Source organism: Otolemur garnettii, unplaced genomic scaffold (assembly GCF_000181295.1).
Source record: "Otolemur garnettii isolate 467f Iridium unplaced genomic scaffold, OtoGar3 scaffold00029, whole genome shotgun sequence".
NCBI classification, from domain to species: domain Eukaryota; kingdom Metazoa; phylum Chordata; class Mammalia; order Primates; family Galagidae; genus Otolemur; species Otolemur garnettii.
Genome location: NW_003852424.1, coordinates 18,529,529 through 18,550,620, shown reverse-complemented (window position 1 = coordinate 18,550,620; position 21,092 = coordinate 18,529,529). Strand labels below are relative to the sequence as shown.

The 21,092-nt window shown below is 38.9% G+C and overlaps 2 protein-coding genes and 1 pseudogene across 2 annotated transcripts; 1 reads left to right on the top strand and 2 right to left on the bottom strand.

Moving 5' to 3' along the window:
- Positions 1-4,156: 4,156 nt before the first annotated feature.
- On the bottom strand, positions 4,157-19,625 carry LOC100942821 (histone H3.1-like). The gene is made up of 2 exons (XM_003788788.3): positions 19,297-19,625; positions 4,157-4,558 (listed from the first exon to the last, which is right to left on the bottom strand). The coding sequence occupies exons 1-2, from the start codon at positions 19,619-19,621 to the stop codon at positions 4,227-4,229; spliced, it is 657 nt and encodes a 218-aa protein (XP_003788836.2). The 5' UTR covers positions 19,622-19,625; the 3' UTR covers positions 4,157-4,226.
- Positions 4,960-5,086, bottom strand: LOC111724997 (annotated as a pseudogene).
- On the top strand, positions 10,405-11,762 carry LOC100940929 (histone H1.3). The gene has a single exon (XM_003788782.3). It carries the CDS (start codon positions 10,755-10,757, stop codon positions 11,415-11,417), a length of 663 nt encoding a protein of 220 aa, XP_003788830.1. The 5' UTR covers positions 10,405-10,754; the 3' UTR covers positions 11,418-11,762.
- Positions 19,626-21,092: the final 1,467 nt, after the last annotated feature.

The window sequence follows — 21,092 nt, the reverse complement described above, 5'->3', positions numbered from 1 at the left end:
GGGGGGGGTAGGGCGGGCACCAATGTGAAGACAAGGGTAAGTCAAATATTTTAATGCTTTAATGAGTGAGGTGGCACTCTTGTAAATTGGGAAACTCAACCTTATGCTGTGGGAAACGTTAATGAGGTGTGACATAGATTTGTATTCTAATTACAACAATTCTTTTGGAAACGGTATTTAATTTGTAGTGTGACCACCTTGGGTTCAGTTAAGATTAAGTCAGGAAACAGCCCGTTTATATCGGACAACAGGAAAATATCTTAATTTGCAAGTGCAAAGCAAAACCTCAAGAAATAGTATCTTTTTCCAGGCCTAGTAAGGATCACTTATTAATCTGAAAGGGCAGATAGATCTGCATAGAGGGGGATCCCTAACATGAGTTGTGTTTTTGAGAGAAGGATGCAGGCAATTTATAGTGGTATCTGGAAGGGAAAGTGGGTGATAAATACCTTAACTCGTTTTCCTCTTTACCTCCAGTATCCTGCAGGGGATTTCCTTTGTTGAACCCAATCAGAAGGTAGAGACTGTAGGTACCAAACCCTAGGACCCCTAAAGGTTTGCCGAGAAATCATTGACATGAGGCAGATATATTAAATAGGAGAAAAATCATACAAATTTATTGAATATGCTGACGTGAACCTACAGAACGACCCAAAAGATACATGGGAGATTTTCTTTTTGTATGCTTGTGTTCAATAAAGTATGTACAGGCATGTAGAAATATTATGGGACAAAAAGTTTATGATCTAGTGCTAATAGACTGAGAAGGAGAACCCAGCAAGGCCTCTCCAGCTTCTTCTTGGCCTCTGAGCAAGCGTCCTATCCCTTCCTTCTGGATGTGGGGAGGACTTTCTGGAATGGCAGTCTTATGGCAGATAATGTAGGTCAGATAATTTCCTATGGCCAATAAGTTTTACAAAGATAGAATAATTTTAGGTTTTATGGCTAGCTTTTCAGAAAATAGATTTTAATGCAAAAGTTAATCTATAACTTTAAACTCTTTTCTAGGATATGCATTTTTTCTTTTTTTTTTTTTTTCTATAAAAGCCAGGCTTTTTTTTACCTTTTGGGATCTTTCAGCCCTACTCATTCAAACAACTTTCCTACAGGTTCCATAATTTTTTGTGCCCTTGTAAAGTATGATATAATGTTTAAACAACAGACTGGAGCCAAGAATGACTGGCTTAAAATCAGAACTCTAGCATGTACTGGTTTTGTGATAAGTCAAATAACCTGGAATCTTAGATAGGGAGTCAGGTCAAATATGTTCCAGGGTGGTGGACCTGCAAGAGGAAAAGGTAAGAAAAGCTTTGTGTGTCTCAGAAACAGAAAGAGTGCCAGTGTGGCCTCTTCCTCTCTTTCCAAAGTGCATTATAATCTCTGCTTCCCTCCTCACTTTTCTTTGACTGATTGTCCTGCCTTCTACTTATAATTGTCCTTGTGATAACACTGGGCCCACTCATGTAATCTAGAATCATGTCCTAATCTCCAAAGCTTTACTTTAATTTAATGATATTTGGACAATTTCTTACATGATTTAAGAAAATACATTAACAGGTTCAGTAGATTAGAGCTTGGACATGGGGTGGGAGTGAATTATAGTCTATCACGACTATAATAAGGAGTAAGGCCTTTTAACATCATTGTTATGCAACAAACTCCAAAATACATAAAACTCTGCCAGAAAATAGTTAAGATCTTTTTGGTACACATTAAATTCTTAGTTGCCAGCTGACCCTAATTAATCATACATTAAAAGGGATGTTTGGCAGGGTACAGTGGCTCATGCCTGTAATCCTAGCACTGTGGGAGGCCAAACTGGGTGGATTGTTTGAGCTCAGGAATTGGAGATTATCCTGAGCAACATAGTAAGATTCTGCCTCTATTAAGATTAGAAAAAGTCGGGCAGTGCCTGTGGCTCAGGGGGCTGGGCGCCGGCCCTATATACCGAAGAAGGTGGCAGGTTCAAACCCAGCCCCAACGAACTGCAACAACAACAACAACAAAAATAGACAGGCATTGTGGCTGGCACCTGTAGTCCCAGCTACTTGGGAGGCTGAGGCAAGGGAATCGCCTAACCCAGGAGTTGGGGGTTGCTGTGAGCTGTGTGATGGCACGGCACTCTACCAAGGGCAACAAAGTGAGACTCTGTCTCTACAAACAAAAAAATTAAAAAAAATTACCTGGGTATTGTAACAGGCACCCTGTAGTCCACTCTGTAGTCCCAGCTACTCAGGAAGCTGAGGCAAGAGGATTGCTTAAACCCATTAGTATGAGTCAGGTGACTAGACTGTCTACAATAAATAAATAAGATAGAATGTTTAAAGACCTGCTGAATAGGAAGCAGCATTCTTAGAATGGCTGTAGAACCATGCCAAAAGATACTTCCAGTCACAAATTCCAAAACAGTGCTGCAGGACTGGCATGGTATTGTGTCACAACTACCCCTGCTAAACCAGAACTTAACTGACCTAAAAATCATGGCTTGTAAAAAAATTGGCCCATCTGACCTCTCCTATCCCAGCAGAAGTACAAGTTTTAAACAGAGTCTGTTTTGTCTTCCAATTCTGAAGAGAAGTCTTAAATGTGTGTCTGACTGGTGAAATCCATGCCACATACTTGTTTGCATTCTAGCTGCAAAGGAGGGTAAATCTTTAAGTTCTGAAACTCAAGTAAATGAGACAATGCTCTAACTTGAAACTTTTACAACTTTATTAAGGAAATAAATAAACTGGAATTTTTCAAACTTTTTGTCCTTCAAGTTCCATAGTAAAAATAAAACAAAATAAGATATACTTGAAAGTAAAATTTTTTTACTCAGTATTTTTACCTATTACACAATATGGTTCATATTCCAAGGACAAGAAGTTGTTTACTATGTTAAGCTGTAGAAAACTGTGATTGGGGAGGGAGGCTTGGAGGTGAAGTTGTGGAGGTGATCAGGTATCGGATAAAGCACAGAAACGGAGTATTATTCTGAAAATATTAGAATGAGAAGGCTTTTTATTTTTGCAAAGATGGGATGACAAAATTTGCAAGTTACTCAAATTCCTCATTGCAATGGTATTATCTAATTATAAGGTAGGAAGAATGCAGGTGGCCTGTAAGGAATCTGTAAGGTCATTGTAGGGCACTGATAATAGGGTTGGAATGCTTATGAGTGCCTGGAGATGTCTCTGTATGGCACACTTGGTAAGAGATGACTTGGAGACCATCTATAAAGTGATGAGTACAAAAAAGAATTCATTGGGAAGAATCAAAACCAAGAACAGAATCCAGAAAAAGCAAACTAAGAATCAGGAGGATAGGATCTGGGCCAGGAAAAAGGCATTACAAAACCATGAAGTGAAGTTAGAAATAAACAGACTCAAATGCAAGTTTTTTACATGTATTTTTGGATGTCGCATTTCTTCACTGGTAATCATGGTAGGGACATTTTTAGTTGAGTAGTTGGTGTAGAAGTCATGTAGTCATGGAAAAGGTGACGAATAGTGACTTCAGAGTATCTAAGTCAGAGGTTTGATAAAATATTAAGGATCTAGTAATTGATGGAAGTATTTGATTTACATCTTAAGAAAAAGGAACCAGACAGGAACAACAAAACTTAAAACTGTAGTCAGTGTTACCAAATGTTTATTCTTAAGAGTTTTTAATAGTATAATGAAGACCAATAATTATCCTAAGACAACAGACTGTAGTGTCAAGCTGGGAAACTGAATACTTTCACCTTTGGGCTTCTGTGAAAGTCCTCAAAAAGGAAGATCTACAACACAGGTGACACTACCTCACCAGCCTGCTGTAAAAATGCAAAGGTCATGGCACAGCAAGACCAATGATGGGAAGACATGTATACCAAATATATGATCAGATCATAAAATTTGGGGACTGAAAAGATAGAACTTTTCAGTTAGTTCCAGCGAAGCACATAGTGTTAACCTCAGAAGCCCTGCCTAGAACCACGAGTCGGTATTACTAGTCCTAGTGTTCACAGACACTAAAGTTTTTCACTGCAATTTGCCTACATCACGCAAGGTGATTTGAAAGTCATATAATACGTGCTACGTCAAGTTTAACTTGTCCGTACCCGTTTAGTACTAACAAAAACAAGCATGGATTATCTCAAAATTTTTCGATGACAGCCTTTCGTATGACAAAGTAGGTGGCCCTGAAAAGGGCCCTTTTGCAAATTCTTTATTTAAAAATGCAGGAAACCGGAAGGGGGAGAATTAGCCACCGAAACCGTACAGGGTGCGACCTTGACGTTTGAGCGCGTAGACAACATCCATAGCTGTGACCGTCTTGCGCTTGGCGTGCTCAGTGTAGGTGACAGCATCCCGAATCACGTTTTCAAGAAACACTTTCAACACGCCCCGAGTCTCCTCGTAGATAAGGCCGGAAATGCGCTTGACACCCCCACGACGAGCAAGGCGACGAATGGCAGGCTTAGTAATACCCTGGATATTGTCCCGCAAGACCTTACGATGGCGTTTAGCGCCCCCTTTACCCAGGCCCTTCCCACCTTTCCCTCGGCCAGACATACCGAGCACAAAGCAGAAATCGTAGCGTGAGAGCAAATCAGCGCCCTGCAGCTCCTTATATAGTGATTATGCGGACCTTTTTGAAAACTGCTACGGTAGCGCGGAAACGCCCCTGTCCCCGCCTATCTTATTGGACACCTCCTACCATCACTTAGGAAAAGAAAGACGTTGAGGGGAGAGGAAATACAGCTTTGTGTCTGACTCATTTCTGTTTCCTGATCTGTGTTCTAGAGTCCCTGGTTTCTTGTTTTTTATCCAGTATCTGTGAGTTGTCTCAGAGAACGTTGTACAAGTCTAACTAGTTTTATTTGTGAAATTGAGGCAATAAAGCTGCACTTGTCTACAAAACGGAGATATACCTGAATAAAAGCAATTGTTATCTTTAAAAGTATTTACTTAATTATTTACTTATTTATGTTCAGTCTCCATAGACTGTCAAAAATTGTCAATGCTGATTTTATTTCAAGTCATTGGGGGAAAGGTTACAATTAGCATGATGGAGCCTTAGATAAACCTCACTGGCTACAATACTGCCACTACACAAATTTAAGATTGGTTTTTTTTTTGGTAGTTTTTGGCCGGGGCTGGGTTTGAACCTGCCACCTCGGGCATATGGGACCAGACCCCTTCTCCTTTGAGCCACAGGTGCCGCCCTTTTTTTCTTTATTTTTTGGTCTTTTTTGAGACAGAGTCTCAAGCTGTCACCCTGGCTACAGTGCTTGTGGCATCATAGCTCACAGCAACCTCCAACTCTTGGGCTTAAGAGATTTTTTTTTTTGCCTCAGTTTTTCTATTCTTAGTAGGGATGGGGGTGTCGCTTTTTGCTCACGCTGGTCTCAAACCCGTAAGCTCAAGGTACCCACATATTTGGGCCTCATAGAGGGCTGGGATTACAGGCATGAGCCACTCAGCCTGGCCTAAAATTAATTTTTAAATGTGGAGTTTTTTTAGAAGGATATATTATTCTTAATTCTTACAATCTACCATTATTCATTTATTAAATTTGGCCAATCATGAACCGTGTTTGAACAAGTGTAGGTACATACTTGTTTTCATCATTCCTGATAATCAGGGAGCTCTAGGAAGGGGCTCCGATACTGATTTACATTCTTTGTGTTCCAGTTTATAAAGCACTATGTGCAGTGTTAATATAAGGAATTTCTGGCTTGAAGACCTAATTATCTTCTAAAAATGTTATTGCAGGGCTTGACTGGGGAGTCTTATGACTTTGCAGTCTGCGGCTGCTTCAATGCCAGTTAAGAATCAGCAGTCCGTTATGGGGACTAAATCTTTGTAAATTAACAAAAGTAACACTAGTAAATTCTATAAAATAGTGTTCTAATAAAAAGAGTCTCTGAATTAAGGTTCTACACAGAGACCTTAGGTTGAAAAAATTTAGAATACAAATTTTAGAAAACACACATGATGTTTGTGGCTGAACAGCCACATTTGGTGCCTTTTATGTATTACACTGATAATTTTTAAAAATCTCTTCTCTCTTGGTGCTAACCTTGTAGGTAGCAAGATTATTCATTTCTTGGAGTCAGAATCTACTTCGAATGTAGTTTAGATTCAGTTACTTGCAGGTGTAGAGACATGGGTTTCCTATATGGTCCTTTTTGATAAAGGCACCAAACAAGCATCATTCATGCAACAAGTTAGGGTCGACTACAAGCCGAGATTGGTATACAAATATAGGTTTACTTGGTATTATGTGAAAGATAATCACATTTGTTCTTTTAAAGAGGTCAAAATCTAGTTAAAGGAAAAGTAAACTCAGGTTGAAGGGTCAGACATCAGCCCAGGGTATTCCAGTCGATGGGTGGAGCATCACCCAGAAGTTTGTTAGGCATACAGAATTTTGAGCTCTACTCTAGATCTAGTGAATTGATATTGCATTTTTAATGGCATCTTCAAGTGGGTGGAGTGATCATCCAAATATGAAAAAACTTGTTTTAAAGCTATGTTGTCCTATATTAGCCACTAGCAACATGCACTCATCTAATTTTAAGTTAATTAAAATTAAAAATTAAGTTCTTCAGCCACTCTAGTCATATTAAATGGGTAATAGTCACACGTGGGTAGTGGCTAGTTATTGCATAGTATAGATCTATTTTCATCACTGCAGAAAGTTTTATTGGGCTGTGCTATGATACAAATTTCTTCCGAGGAGTTTGTAATTCAGAGTAGAAGGGAAGGGGAAAGAAGTGTGGATGCCTGAGAATGCAGGAAGTGCGGATTTGTTTTTATTTGTTTTTCAAGTGTAATAGAAGCTATTATACTTCAAAAACTTCTGGGTGTGCCAGATATTATAGAGAAAAAGGCATATAAAAATAAATAGGAGGAAAAAAAGGATGTTTTTAGGAAATAAAATTAATTTACCATAGTTGCACTTGGAGGTGAGTTTCTAGGGACCCATGTGATAGAAAGTTAAAATAGTTATGATTTCTCATGTTCCTTCTGTACACAATACAAAGATCTATTTTATGTATAGTCCATGTTTCCTTTGCTTTTTGTTATTTATTCTACATTGTTACCTTTCTTTTGACAACTGTGAAATTCACTGAATTATGGAATGATTAAGCATAGTCCTTGTGGATTGACCTATTTGACTATAGTGTCAAATTCATTTACCCTGGTGGTGGTTGTGAATTGAAAGAACACAAAGCCATAAATTAGCTGTCACTTATCTTGTTTTTCTTAGCTATTTTTTATGTGCATAAAATAAATGCTTCGTTCCTTAGTGTAGTGCACAATATAGTTTTAGGTTATATCACCAGTTAGGATTCAAAAGCAATAAAAATTTTCTAGAGGGCTACCTTAAAATAGGTGAAACTTTTCCTGATTGCAAGTTTGCTGTCCCATGGAGAGATCTAACTTTCAGGAACCTTGTCCCTGCTACAATTTTGAAGAAAATAAGCACTTGGGTTTCAAGCTACAATACAGGAGATGCAGCAAGGCCTCTTCCTTCTATAAACATCTGAGGAAGTTTGTTGGTGAACTTATTGTCCTCCAGGAAGGGTACAGATTTAGTTTCAATTAAAGAAAGCGTCCTTAGCCCCAATGCCTTTGTACATCTTGACAACCTAAGTAGCCATAGGAGCTAGTTACACAGAATGAAATGATGAAATCTAATTGAATCTAACTTGGTGAGCAATTACAACTTATTCAACAACTGGGATGTTATAATTGCAATTATAGGGGTCAGGAAAAACTTGCTTGCCCCACAGAAATTTCACTGAAAGATTAATTCACAATTAAGGTAGATTAATAAGAGAAATGTTTATTGCCAAATACCACGTGCATGGAGAGACACACATAAGAGTCATTACCCAGTGTCTCACTGATGGTCGGATACCTTTATAGTTGCCTTTTAGAACGGGGGGCGGGGGATGTGGAGAATTTGTGCAGTAAGTGGTTGCTAGAGGGGAAACAGATTGACTAGGAAATTAACTTGAGAGATACCTAGTGTTAAATGTTCTGGGCCAAGTAGGCTAGCATTCAGGAGAAAAGGAAGTCAGTTGCCCCCTTTGACCTTTTGATCAAGTAAGTCCAGTTTTTATGTAAATAGAGGGACAACCCCTTCCCGAAAGCTTTCAGATCTCCAGTGATCTTCGAAGTACTCTTTATAACAAGTAGTCATATTTTGGAGTGAAATTTCCTTAGCTCCTTTACAATAATGACCAAAATAGTAAACATTTAAAACTCTGAATTTTAATTGTATTTTTATGTCTACATAATATAAAGCTATGGACCCCTCCAAAGAAAAGGGCCTATATTATTATTCTGATTATAGCTATTGATGATGGTATCAAAGATGACATGCAGGCTCTTCTTAAAAGACACCAGTAAAAAGTCTCTCCACATAAATAATTGAATACTGCTAATGCAATTCTATGTGTTTGCCTCCTTTACACACAGTATATATATAATACATATATATAATTTTTTTAATATATAGCATATCCTTAAATCCTAGAGACGTGGTTCCACCCTGTGCCAGCCAATAAATGTTAATTTAAAATGAGCCAAGTGATTTTTTTTTGTGGAATTTGTTGAATGAAGGAGACGACAAATTTAAAATTATTTATCTTGTTTTGAATTTATATGAAAAAAATCCCTAAATCACCATTCAGTGCAGGTCAGGGTAACCAGACATTTGGAAATGATACCGGAATTTCTTCCTCAGTACGTTCTTGGAATTGGGGATTTGAAGAATGAACCTACTGACCACAGATTAGTGGTAAGATAGGATTTTTTTTTTTAAGACATAATTTTTTTTTTTTTTTTTTGGTTAAAGACAGGATTTTTATTAGACAGAAAAGAATACAGAAGGAATCAAAACTACCAAGAGCTTCTTGCAAAGGGGAAAACCTAAGTTGGAAATTTCTCTCTTGGGCTTTTTGTCTAGGGGTATATATTACATTTTGGCCAGGACTTGGCTAAAATGGTAGGTGGAAAATCATCTTTTCAAAGTTAATGAGTGCATTAACAAATGAATAAATGCAGTCCCTCCTCCACTAGGGCAAGATTATTGGTCCTTATAGTTTTTGTCCCTGAGAAGGGATTAGGGTGTATACTCCCAACTCATGGTGGAACTACCCAAAATGAGGCAGGCTGCTTTGTTCCTGACTTTGCTAGAGCCCAGACAGAGGGCGTGGCCTGGAAGAGACAACCTGTTTGTGCCAGGAAATGGGGATTTCTGAGCTCACTTGGGCCTAGAGAATGGTGGGGGGTCCCCCTGCCCATTCCTGAGTGGAGGAATCCTGTATGAGAAACATGACTATTTTTATTAGAAGAAACATAATACCAACATACTTTTCTTATTTTAACACACATAGGGGTTAATTTCAATATCTGATTATTTGATGGAGATTATTACATTTGTGCTTAATAATCCAATAATAAGATAACTATCAAGTTCATTGTATCGTAAAATAAAAGGAATGCAATAATAAAGTTACTTATGTATGCTATGCAATGTTTGGTCAACTCCTTAGGTGAACACATTCAGCCAATTAATTTAGGTTGTGACAGCGTAGTTCATGTGTTTTGAGTAAAAAGCACAGAGAGAATTATGAAAATTCACAAAGTGACTTGAATGAGAATTTTCTTTGTAGTCCTCTGCATCTCTTCTTGCAATGTTGTAATTTGTATTTTAAATGTAATTTTCAAATATAGGAAATATGTACAAAATCCTATGCTAAATATTGAAGGAAAAATCTTATAAGCAAAATGTCTTTCATTAAATTATTGACAATTTTAAAGGGATAGGAGCGAACATGTAATCTCTAACTGTGTAGAGCTCTTAGTTCTCACAATTAGTAAAATGATGTTGATCCACCATTCTATAACTTTATAATTCAGGGGTTTTGCAAATGTGGTGGGTGGCCTCTAATGACCATTCTAAATCTAAAAAATCTACCATCCTTATTTTTAAGAGAAGGTTGGTGATTCTATTTAGCAGTGTTTATCTGAAAGACAAACGGAACGGTCTCAGTCTCATCTTTCTGAAAATATTCAAATTACTAAAGCACGGGGATCAAGTATAGCTTACATACCGGTAGCTCAAATGCCTTTTTTGAAAGAGAAATTTATCTTTTCTAAAATAATGATCCGTCTCCTACAAAGAACTTTCTACCCTAGTGCCAATTCCTAAGAGCTTGATGCAAACAGCTAGCAGGAGAGCCTGTGCTATTGCTCCTGTGAAAAAAACCAATTTCCCTATTCATTTCAGTAAATATGAGTTTATTCGTATACATTTGAGAAGATAAGAATGCGCAGAACAATGCCCTGGAAGAGAGATTTGCAAACGAAACAAGGAGAAATAGTATTTTTAAAGAAAACCTGAAAGTTGTCTCGATTTGACCAAAGTTTGAAAGAGAGTTGGGGGAATCAGGAAAGTTTCAGGGTGCCGGTTTTGAAACTAGGTAAAAAAAATGAAGCAGGAATGAAGCCCAAAGTCTCTCGGATCAGTTTCCCCCAAATACCTAATTATTTCAAGTCCAGGTTTCTTATATTTTTATCCTTTTTTAAGGGGCAACAAACACAGCCACGCTGCAGAGCCGAGAAGCCCTTCTACAGCAGCGTGGCGCATGGAACAGGCAACCAATCATCACTCAGCGTCTCTCTATATAAACGCTCAGCCGCCGGCGCAGAGGACACGCTGTTCTGACAGTTCCAGGTTACTTTTAGCTTTTCTGGTGAAACAGAAACATGTCGGAAACTGCTCCAGTTGCTCCTGCGGCCCCCACACCTGCGGAAAAGACACCTGTGAAGAAGAAGGTGAAGAAAGCGGGCGCAAGTGGTGCGAAGCGCAAGGCGGCTGGGCCTCCGGTGTCTGAGCTTATCACTAAGGCTGTGGCCGCTTCCAAGGAGCGCAGCGGTGTTTCTCTGGTCGCTCTCAAGAAGGCGCTTGCAGCTGTGGGCTACGATGTGGAGAAAAACAACAGCCGTATCAAGTTGGGTCTCAAGAGCTTGGTGAGCAAGGGAACTCTGCTGCAGACCAAGGGCACTGGGGCTTCAGGGTCTTTCAAACTAAATAAGGCGGCTTCAGGGGAAGCCAAACCCAAGGCTAAGAAGGCAGGCGCGACCAAGCCCAAGAAGCCCGCTGGGGCTGCCAAGAAGCCTAAAAAGGCGACTAGCTCTGCCACCCCCAAAAAGAGCGCCAAGAAAACCCCGAAGAAAGCCAAGAAACCGGCAGCAGCTGCTGGGGCCAAGAAAGTGGCTAAGAGTGCGAAGAAAGTTAAGGCGGCCAAACCGAAGAAGGCTGCCAAGAGTCCAGCTAAGGCCAAGGCTCCTAAACCCAAGGCAGCCAAGCCTAAGTCTGCTAAGCCTAAAGTTACCAAGGCTAAGAAGACGGCCGCTAAGAAGAAGTGAAACTGGCGGCATGTTCTACTTTAAAATTTCAAAGGCTCTTTTCAGAGCCACCCACGATCTCAGTCAAAAGAGCTGAACCGATGATTTCTTTTTAAATTCCCGGTTAGATGTGATTGGCCACCTTATTTTAAACCACGCTGGGAGCGTGCACACACAGCTTTTAGGTACAACAAGCTACAATTCTTAGGGGTTTGGCTTTGAAAAGATTTTGCTGGTAGTGTGCAGAGGTGGTGGCCTAAAAAAATGTTAGGATGGGAGGCTTGGCCCTGGTGTAGAACCGCTGTTGGCTCAGTGGTCTTAAGCGGCTCGGAGCTTTGTTGAGCTGGTTACCGGAGACCAGCTGTAGGTGGCGCCGGATGCGCTTCTAGTAGCAGTAGAAGCTACGCAGGTAGTAGCAGTCTGCGTTACCTGCCGCCTCCGGGTCTGCGCGCTCCGAATAGTTGTGCGGAGAGGGAGGTGGATTGGGCCTACTGGGCATCGGCAGGCTTCTAGGTCTTCTTGGCGCGAGTTTGTCCTCGCTTCGCGCGCCCAGACATGTTAGAAAATAGGCAATGCTATGAATAGACCAATGGGAGGAAGGGGTCATTACGTTTTGTAGCTCAGTCGGATAAAACTTGCTTTCCCGTTGGTTTGCAGAGGCTGTTAGCGTGGCCAATCGTATTTTTCAATTTATTGGCATGGTCTTCCGAGAGAAAATGTTGCACCAATCAGAGGTTCGGACATTAGAATTTGTAAGTGCTGGGAACAGTCGAAAGGCCTGCACCCTCCCATCAGTGAAATCTTTTTAGAGAACAGATTGTTGTCATTATGCTTAAATCTGAGTGATTATTGCTATAAAACCACTGGTCCCAAGGGATATTATAAAATGTTAAAGGCCCTTTTGGCAGTTTATTATCTACCCTCTTTCCGAGATTGCTTCCTCACAGATTATTGAGAGGATCCAGGAAGCTAGGATCTGTTCCGTGAGTAGATAAGGGACAGGGAAAAAAAAAAATCTTTGAGAATGCTGAATGGAGCCAGAAATTGGGGTCGCCTGGGAAAGAAAATGAACATAGAGGAAGGTGGGTTGACCTGGAAGCCTCGTCATTTTCATTTTATCCTGGATGCTGAGGTTTTGTCTTTTTATTTGGGTGAAAACACGTTTACTGACATATCTTAAAAATATCTTGCGTTCTACAAACGTTTATGGGGCTCTGGATGGGGAAAGAATTACATCTTTATTCTCAAAAACCCTAAATGCAATTTTAATGTTTTTTTTAATTGTGAGTACAGGCCATTAATCACTGGATTTCACAATACTTGTGACTTTTTCATCAATGCAAATCACATTTTCATATCACTTTGCAGTTAGACTTGCAGGTATGTTATGTTGAAATAAAGTTCACACTCTAAATATTTCAAACATGCATTATTACACCTGCTGCTAGACCTTATTTGATGTGTTCATAAAAAGTATAAATATTAACAGAAAACAATTGATAACTAATGTCACTACTTTTCCTTATCCTATATACTTGATGTATTACTTTTTTTAAGCATCCTTTATAGAAGGTACCTATAGATCTCCATAGACTCTTCAGAGTGCCTGGCACAAAACAAGTCATGAACTCTCCTGAGCAGGTCTCCAGCAGAACCAAGTATTATTAAGTCCCTAATGATTAAAATGTCCTTTCATCTTATTTCTTATTCATTTACCTTATTGTGTAACACTATCTTAAATTTGACATTCTGTTTATACAATTCAGGGGGGAAAAAAGTTGTAGCCTGTGAGTATCTAGGAACCACACCTACATCCCACAATTTCTTCTTTCTAGGGAAAGCAAAAAAACCCTTTGTCTTTATGGGAGTGGCTTGTTTGAGAAGAGGTGAGTACACAAAAGAAGTGAAATGTCCACGCATGAAAATCTTTTCGAAAATAACAAATTGAGTTATTTGAGTGTGTAGGGATCATGGTGAAACTTGCCCTTTTCCCTTGAAAGTTCACTAAAAGATCAGCTCACAGTTAAGGTAGATAAATAAGAGAAAGGTTTATTTCCAAATACCACACACTTGGAGGGAACCATAAGAATGAGTACCCAATGTCCTAAACATGGTCATTTACTTTTATAGATGCCTTTTTGAAGGAAGGAGGAGAAGGGGGACTATGGGTGAAGCGATTGCTAGGAATGATGAATATATGGGGGAAACATTGACTTGTAAATCAACCTGAGAGACATGTATTGTGTTTTAAATAATTTGGGTCTGGTCTGCTAGTATTCAGGGAGGAGAAAGGAAATCAGTTCCTTTGGTCTCCTGATCAGGTCAGTCTGGTTTTATGCAGATAAAGGGAAAGCCCATTCCAATACTTTCTGATTGTGAATACCCTTTAATTAAAAATATTTTTTATGTTAAGTAATCACCTTTTGGTGTAAAATTTCCTTAGCTCCTTAAAATAGGAAAGGTAAGGTATGTAGGTCAGAGCAAAAACTTTGCCTTTGCCCTCTGAAGGTTTAAAATCAACTGACAAAGGCTTCTCTGTCTAGATTCTTCTTTGCCTCTGTGCATACATTCCTTCCTTCTGGTTTTGGGGCAGGAACCTCTCTGGAATGGGGGTCTTATGGCAGTCAAATAAAGTAAGTCTGATAATTTTATGTCTAGCTTTTACACAGAAAGGTAGGGGGAGAGTAACATTTTTAGGATTTGTGGTTGGCTTTGATGAAATGGGGTTCTGGTTTCTATGACCTGCTTTGGGGAAGAGGGATTCTAGTTTCTATGACCAATCTGGGGAGAATGTGGGGTCAGAGACTGGAGAGCAGGAGAAGGTCAGAGACAAATTTTTACTTCTGAAGATCATCTCTGAGCCTTAGCTATGGGAAGAGATGTGCTAAGTCGTTAGGACCCAGAATGAGAGGCTTCTTTTTTTTTTTTTTTTTTGAAAGGCTTTTGATGAGAAGTGATGAACAGTAAGAGATTTATGGGGGAATGTAGTATTTAACAAGATCTTTCCACATAACTGTAACATTTCTCCACTTCCTAAAGGTTTACAAAGCACTTTTGTAACTGCCAGATGGGCCTCACTACAACACTTTTCCATTTGGTATAATTAAAATGTTTGCTTTAAAGTAAAGATAAGTGTGGCTTAGAAAAGAGAAATGATCAGAAATGACCACTTTCTGTCAGGAAATGGTGGGCCTGGTCTCAAATAGTTTTCTTAAATCCTAGTAGCATTCTCTTACCTTCCTCCCTGTCTATTACAATAGAAAAAAGGGTACAGTTCTCCAGTTTCTTTTTAAGCTTCTTGAGAAAGAAGCAGAGTTCATATATTTTAATTTTAGGCCCATTGTGACCTATGCATCTCACAAGCCTTTTGGACAACCAAAGCAATTAAATATGATGACGATTCAATCATTGGCCTTCTAGAGTTTTATTCTCATTTACATAAATTCATAAAATATTTCTTTGCCTTGGATAGGCCTTCATTTTCAAGGAAAGTCAAACTTGTTTAAATCTTTATTTTCCAAAATTTTTGTAGCAGTTACATAAGGGTACGATGAATGTTTTAGGATGAGTAAAGAAGACTGATGATATCTTAGCCTGGAAGTTGTGAAGGGCATTTTCATACTGTCTTAGCTGCTAGAGAGTACTTATGCAGATGGCATAGGTCTGCAACAAAATAGATGTTTAGGACTAACCTGAAGTCACTACTTTCCTCCTCCTTAGTAATTAATTGCCTGGCTCCTTTTAACTAGAGGAAGTTGATTTTCATGGTATTTTGTGGAGTCCTCTACTATCCCAGATGTTGGTTTTTAAAGAACTCTCAGTAAATCTGACATTTTTTCCCTTTTTACATTCCCTCTTCATTGCTCACATTTGCAGGGATTCCACTGCTTCCTACCCAGTTTCTTACCTAGTTTTTCCAGTCTTCAATTCCTAAATTCTGGTCATTCTGCAAAAAAAAAAACAAAAAATTATGCCTTATGGGTTACTGGTTTCCCATTGCCTTAGTTCAAGTAAAAATTCTGCAGTTTTTTTTTTTCATAATACCTTCTGGTCAGAAACAGGCACTAATAACTACTCAAAGTCACTTTTCTATTCCTTTCTTTCAGATTTTTCTTTTCCTTTTTACAAGTTTGTTCTCCTGCACATCCCTTTGAGAATTCTACCTATGACTCTAGCTATGAGAATATTTCCAATGTTTCTAATTCGATCTTGTTTTATTTTTAAGAATAAATTTCTCTATTTTTTTTTATTTTTAAAAACAACTGACAAGATCAGACATACTAATTTAAATTTAAAAATTATCTCTGGTAATGTGCTTTCATCCCATTTAACAGTTTATTTTTATTTATATTTATTTATTTATTTTTTTGAGACAGCCTCAAGCTATCCCCCTGGGTAGAGTGCCGTTGCTTCACAGCTCACAGCAACCTCCAACTCCTGGGCTCAAGCAGTCTCCTGCCTCCGTCTCCCAAGTAGCTGGGACCACAGGTGCCCGCCACAACGCCCAGCTACTTTTTTGTTGCAGCCGTCATTGTTGTTTGGCTGTCCGGGCTGGATTCGAACCTGACACCTTAGGTGTCTGTGGCTGGCGCCTTAGCCACTTGAGCCACAGGCGCTGAGCCTTAACAGTTTATTATTAATAGAAAGATTTCAGTGTTTCTGTTCCTTTCTCATTAACTAAACTGTTCTTTGTCTTGTTTCCCAGTACTGTAGGGGTGTGTGTGTACATTTGTGTGTGTAAATGACTACGTTTTTTTATTTTATCAAATGAATTACATTACTGCTAGATATTAATTCAGTGAATTTTGTTTTCTGTGTAGGAAACCAAGGATACTAAATTTCTCTGTCCCTTGTATGACCCTTTTCTCCATTGCCTCATTTACAGGCTATCTTCCTTACCTTCTGAATTATACCATTCCAAGGTATTGGGGGAACTACAAAACAAACATTTAAAAAAAAAATACATATATATATATACACACACACACACACACACGCACGCACACATAACACATATACACACACGTTTGTAGTAAAAAATTTATACCTTTGCAGTAAAAATTTTCAGATGGGGCCGGGAAGGTATGGAGAAATAATAAAATAGGATTTCTGAATTGTCTTGATTTTTAGCTGTTATTTCTGTAAAATAAAGCTTACTGGTCATTCAGAGATTATATACTGCTATTAAAATTATATGTACTTGCAGGCAACCAGATAAATCTGAAATGGATGTACAACAATATACCAACAGGTACACATAAAATGTGATCTGGCAAATGTGTCAGATTTGTGATCTTCCCTGAATAAAATCACAATTTAATAGTAACCATTACTGTTTCAGGGTATGCCTTTTAAAATTAAAAAAAAAATTTCATGTTTTAATCTAATTCTTCAAGACTATTACTTGATTGGTAAGCAGAAAGAGTAATAACTGTCAATATTAAGGTTATATTTTTATATTCTGTGCAATTTGCTGTAATAATTATAGTATGATACACATGTAGAACTTCATAATCATCTTGGACCCTGCAAATTTTTAAACCTACTCATTTATCATATACAAAAAAAATTAAGGTTTGGCACCTGTGGCTCAAGTGGCTAAGGCACCAACCACATACACCTAAGGTGGCAGGTTCAAATCTAGCCTGGCTAGCCAAACAGCGATGGTTGCAACCAAAAAAAAAAAAAATAGCCAGGCGTTGTGGCAGGCGCCCGTGGTCCCAGCTACTTGGGAGGCAAGGGCAGAAGACTCGCTTGAGCCCAGGAGTTGGAGGTTGCTGTGAGCTGTGATGCCATAGCACCCTACCCAGGGCCACAGCTGGAGGCTCTGTCTCAAAAAAAAAAAAAAAAAAAATTAAGATTGTGCCTGTATAAACATCTCAGTCTTTTTTTTCACAGCTTTTCTGGGTAATAAAATCTTCAAGAGTAACTGATCAGGATTATGCTGAGGCCATCCCTAATGCCTCATAGGGACAGGTTTGGCTCTGATACTAATCTCTGAAACTTTCTTAGTTTTATTTTCCTTATCTGTTAAATACTAATACAATAATAAGTATTTATTAGATATAATATAAGTGTATATTTGATATACACTTATTGGAAGCTATGATACACACTTTTGGAAGCTTCATAAAATAATACATGACTTCTGGCCTATTGCAACCACTCAGTAAGTGTTGATTTTTCTTCCCATTTGGGGAAAACTACATATTAAAATTACATACGCTCTAATCTTTTATTTTGTAACTAGAAGTGCAATAAATGCTAACTCCTGTTTGTTCAGTAATCTTTTATTTTGTTTTGGACAAAGGACCAAGCTAGATGTTGGATTTAATAATATAATAAGATGCTTTCTGTGCCAAGTCTTTATGTCTTGAAGTCCAACAGCTGGGAGACAGAAACACAGGTTAAACACTTAACTGTGCTAGAATCTCAAAGAAACTACAGATAGGGGAAACCATATTCACATATGTCTTTATCCAACATAATAGGGGGTCATTACAAATATCTAATTACATAGGGGGTACATTACAAATATCTAATTCTCCATTTATTTTAATTATGAATAGTTAAGCATTGTTTTTCTGATGTACTCACACTCTCCATTTCACAGCATCTAGTCTTTATGTCTGACAGGTTTCCAATAAGAATTTCTTCTATAAAATCTCCAAGACTTCTTACTATGGCTACGTCGGACTTCCTATTTACAGCTTTGTCACTGTTGTCACTTGACTAAACTCTTTCCTTAGTGATATTCCAGGGGAAATGACACATTTTAATTAAAATTGATGGAAATCTCTCAATTACAATTGAAGATGCTACTCCTCTTTTGAAAACGAAGAAATTAGCTGAAATATTTAAACATAAAATCCTTTTAAAGCAGCATATAGTAACCCAACCAGTAAATACCAATTCTACATTTCCGAATAACAGCCTATATAACTTCAGAACAGAATTCTCTTTCCCCTTCATTTACCAGGAATCAAAAGGGAACTGTTAATTCATGGTAAGTGAATAATCTATTTAATATGGTATAGATATAGAAACAAACTAATATGGTTTTGTATGGATAAGAAAACCAGTTCTTGGAAGAGAACTTTCAAGCTGCCAAAGCATTTTTATGTTTTAACGATAAATGTCAGGTACTTTCATGAGACTTTAGACATTAGGATAGAAAATTTAGGAACACTAAAAAGTTTCATTGGAGGATGTTAGTTGTAAAGTTAAAAAAGCTCATGATTTCTGCATTTTCTTCAGTTTGTGATGCATCCCATCTGCTGTTTGTTGCTTTGGCTCTTGCAGTTTAGACCTGGGTAAGGTGCAAAAGCTGTCGACTCCAAGGGTCCTTAGGTGTTGTAGCAAATCACTAATATCTGACAACCTTTAGGAAGGCCCTGCTCCAGCCAGTATGAGGAGAGAGCTCCTTGGATCAGTTGGAAGTTCAAAATGCACGCTTGTAAAAACCTAGGGCTTTTAAGGCTTGTTCCGAACCAGAAGGTAGATGGGATAATCAAGGGCCAAGATAGCGGGCAAAATTCAAAATGGATGACAGAACACCTAAGACTACACAGCCCATGAACCTTAGCCAAAATCCTATTGTCAAAAACCTATGTAAACTTGCAAAATGGCGATGCCCTGAGGAAACGTGGAGAAAGCACTTGCCTTTTGCTACGTTTTTCGAAAAAGGGTTATGGATTTCTTAGCCTAAGACCGGAGCCTACTAGATAAAAAGCATTACGGCCTTTTTCAGAGAAACTGGTTGGCTCTGAAAAGAGCCTTTGGATTTGAGGGTGGTACTCGGGGGAAAAAAAGACTTACGCCCTCTCCCCACGAATACGGCGTGCAAGCTGGATATCCTTAGGCATGATAGTGACACGCTTAGCATGGATAGCGCAAAGGTTTGTGTCCTCAAAAAGCCCCACCAGGTAGGCCTCGCATGCTTCCTGCAGCGCCATCACAGCAGAGCTCTGGAAACGGAGATCCGTTTTGAAATCCTGCGCAATTTCACGCACCAGGCGCTGGAAAGGCAGCTTACGAATAAGCAGCTCAGTTGATTTCTGGTAGCGGCGTATCTCGCGCAACGCTACGGTGCCTGGCCGATAGCGGTGAGGCTTCTTCACGCCCCCAGTTGCCGGCGCGCTCTTGCGGGCAGCCTTGGTGGCAAGCTGCTTGCGCGGAGCTTTTCCGCCCGTAGATTTGCGAGCAGTTTGCTTAGTACGCGCCATAGCTCAACAGATTAACAAGCTAACTAAGAAATGTGCCGTGCTCCACTATTTATACAGGCACAGCATCAATCTGATTGGATTGTGAACAATTCCTGTCAGTCTCCGTTCGTCGGGTTCCGGAAGTGCTCAGAGCGGTTTACCATTGGTTTCTTTTTTCGGTGTAAATTTTAGATTGGTAATTTCAATTAGTGGACAATCCCCTCTTTTTAAACAATCATTTCCCGAATTATTAGTTTCTTTGATAATCCATCAGACTTTGGAGCATGACCCATAAACATTTTAATCGTTTAATTTAGTATTTTTGGAAATGTATCCTGTTTGGTTATACAAAAGACAATGTTTGAATCAGAAAGTGCTTTAAGATTTCTTTTGGAAACATCCGCCATTTTTTTCTTCTTGACCAGTTTTGATCCGAATGTTTTTCCCCTCATTTATCCAGTTATTTAAAAATCCATTGTGTAAATGTTTCCTCACGAATCCTTGCTTTATTATATTTACATATCGAGTTCACCAAACATGGTATTCTACGTTACACTGTTTAAAAGTAACGAATCTTACTTTTTATTTTGGGTACGAGCAGCAAATTTCTAGTATGTTAGAATCCCTGGCGCTTCAATATCGAGTTTGACGTAAACTGATAATTTAATACTATTATTGCTGTTATAATTATTATTTTGAAGTCAAAATGCCTGCCCAGTATACCGGCAAAAACCATCCAAAACAAAACAAGCAAACAAAAAATTGCAATGTAAAACCTTGAGTAAGATGGCGACAAAGAGAGTTTTAACAGGCAGTTTCTCTATACTACTACGAGTCTCGGGATTCCTGAAATATTCCGGACAATTGGTCAGATATCCAAGAGAACTGCTGTTCGAATTAGACTCACTGAAAGAACAGGACTTCTTTGGTTTTCGGGTCCACACGCAACAGTTCCCAACTATTTTGACAATTAAAAAAGGACGTTTAATGTTAAGTTGTAGTGAATGCAGTTTTAACATAGTATTGTAAATCAACCTATTGGATTCCCTAAAAAGTGTTTTTTCAACCAATTAAAAACAAGCAGGTTTGGGACCTCCTAATTTACATACTCTTGATCCATGGCCTACTTTGGTCCAATCAGAGGTTAGATTTGTGAATTCTCGTCAGTATTGTAATTATGGGATAAAGGAATTAGGGGCGTGTGTGTGTGTGTGTGTGTGTGTGTGTGTGTGTGGTGGGGGAGGGAGTGCAGTCTGGATTTTCTATCTTATTGGTAAGCAATTCTCTAGGAGGCTGAAACAGATTCACAGTGACACTGGTCTTTGGTACCAGATTCACACAGGACACTGGTACAGTGTCATGACATGACATTGGCCCATGATCGAAGGCCATGGATATAAATTTGTTTCAGTGCTCGACCATGACCTCCAGAGAGTCTCAGGGGCCTGTGTGTCTGTTGGTGCCCATTCTGCGGGCCTCACAAGCTGTCCAA

Excerpts from the sequence above, each read along its gene's own strand:
- LOC100940929 (XM_003788782.3), top strand. The coding sequence starts at position 10,755 with ATGTCGGAAACTGCTCCAGTTGCTCCTGCGGCCCCCACACCTGCGGAA.
- LOC100942821 (XM_003788788.3), bottom strand. The coding sequence starts at position 19,621 with ATGGCGCGTACTAAGCAAACTGCTCGCAAATCTACGGGCGGAAAAGCT. Across the intron at positions 4,559-19,296 it reads GGGGCTTTTTGAGGACACAA|ATTTCTGCTTTGTGCTCGGT; the intron begins ACCTTTGCGCTA and ends TCTCACGCTACG.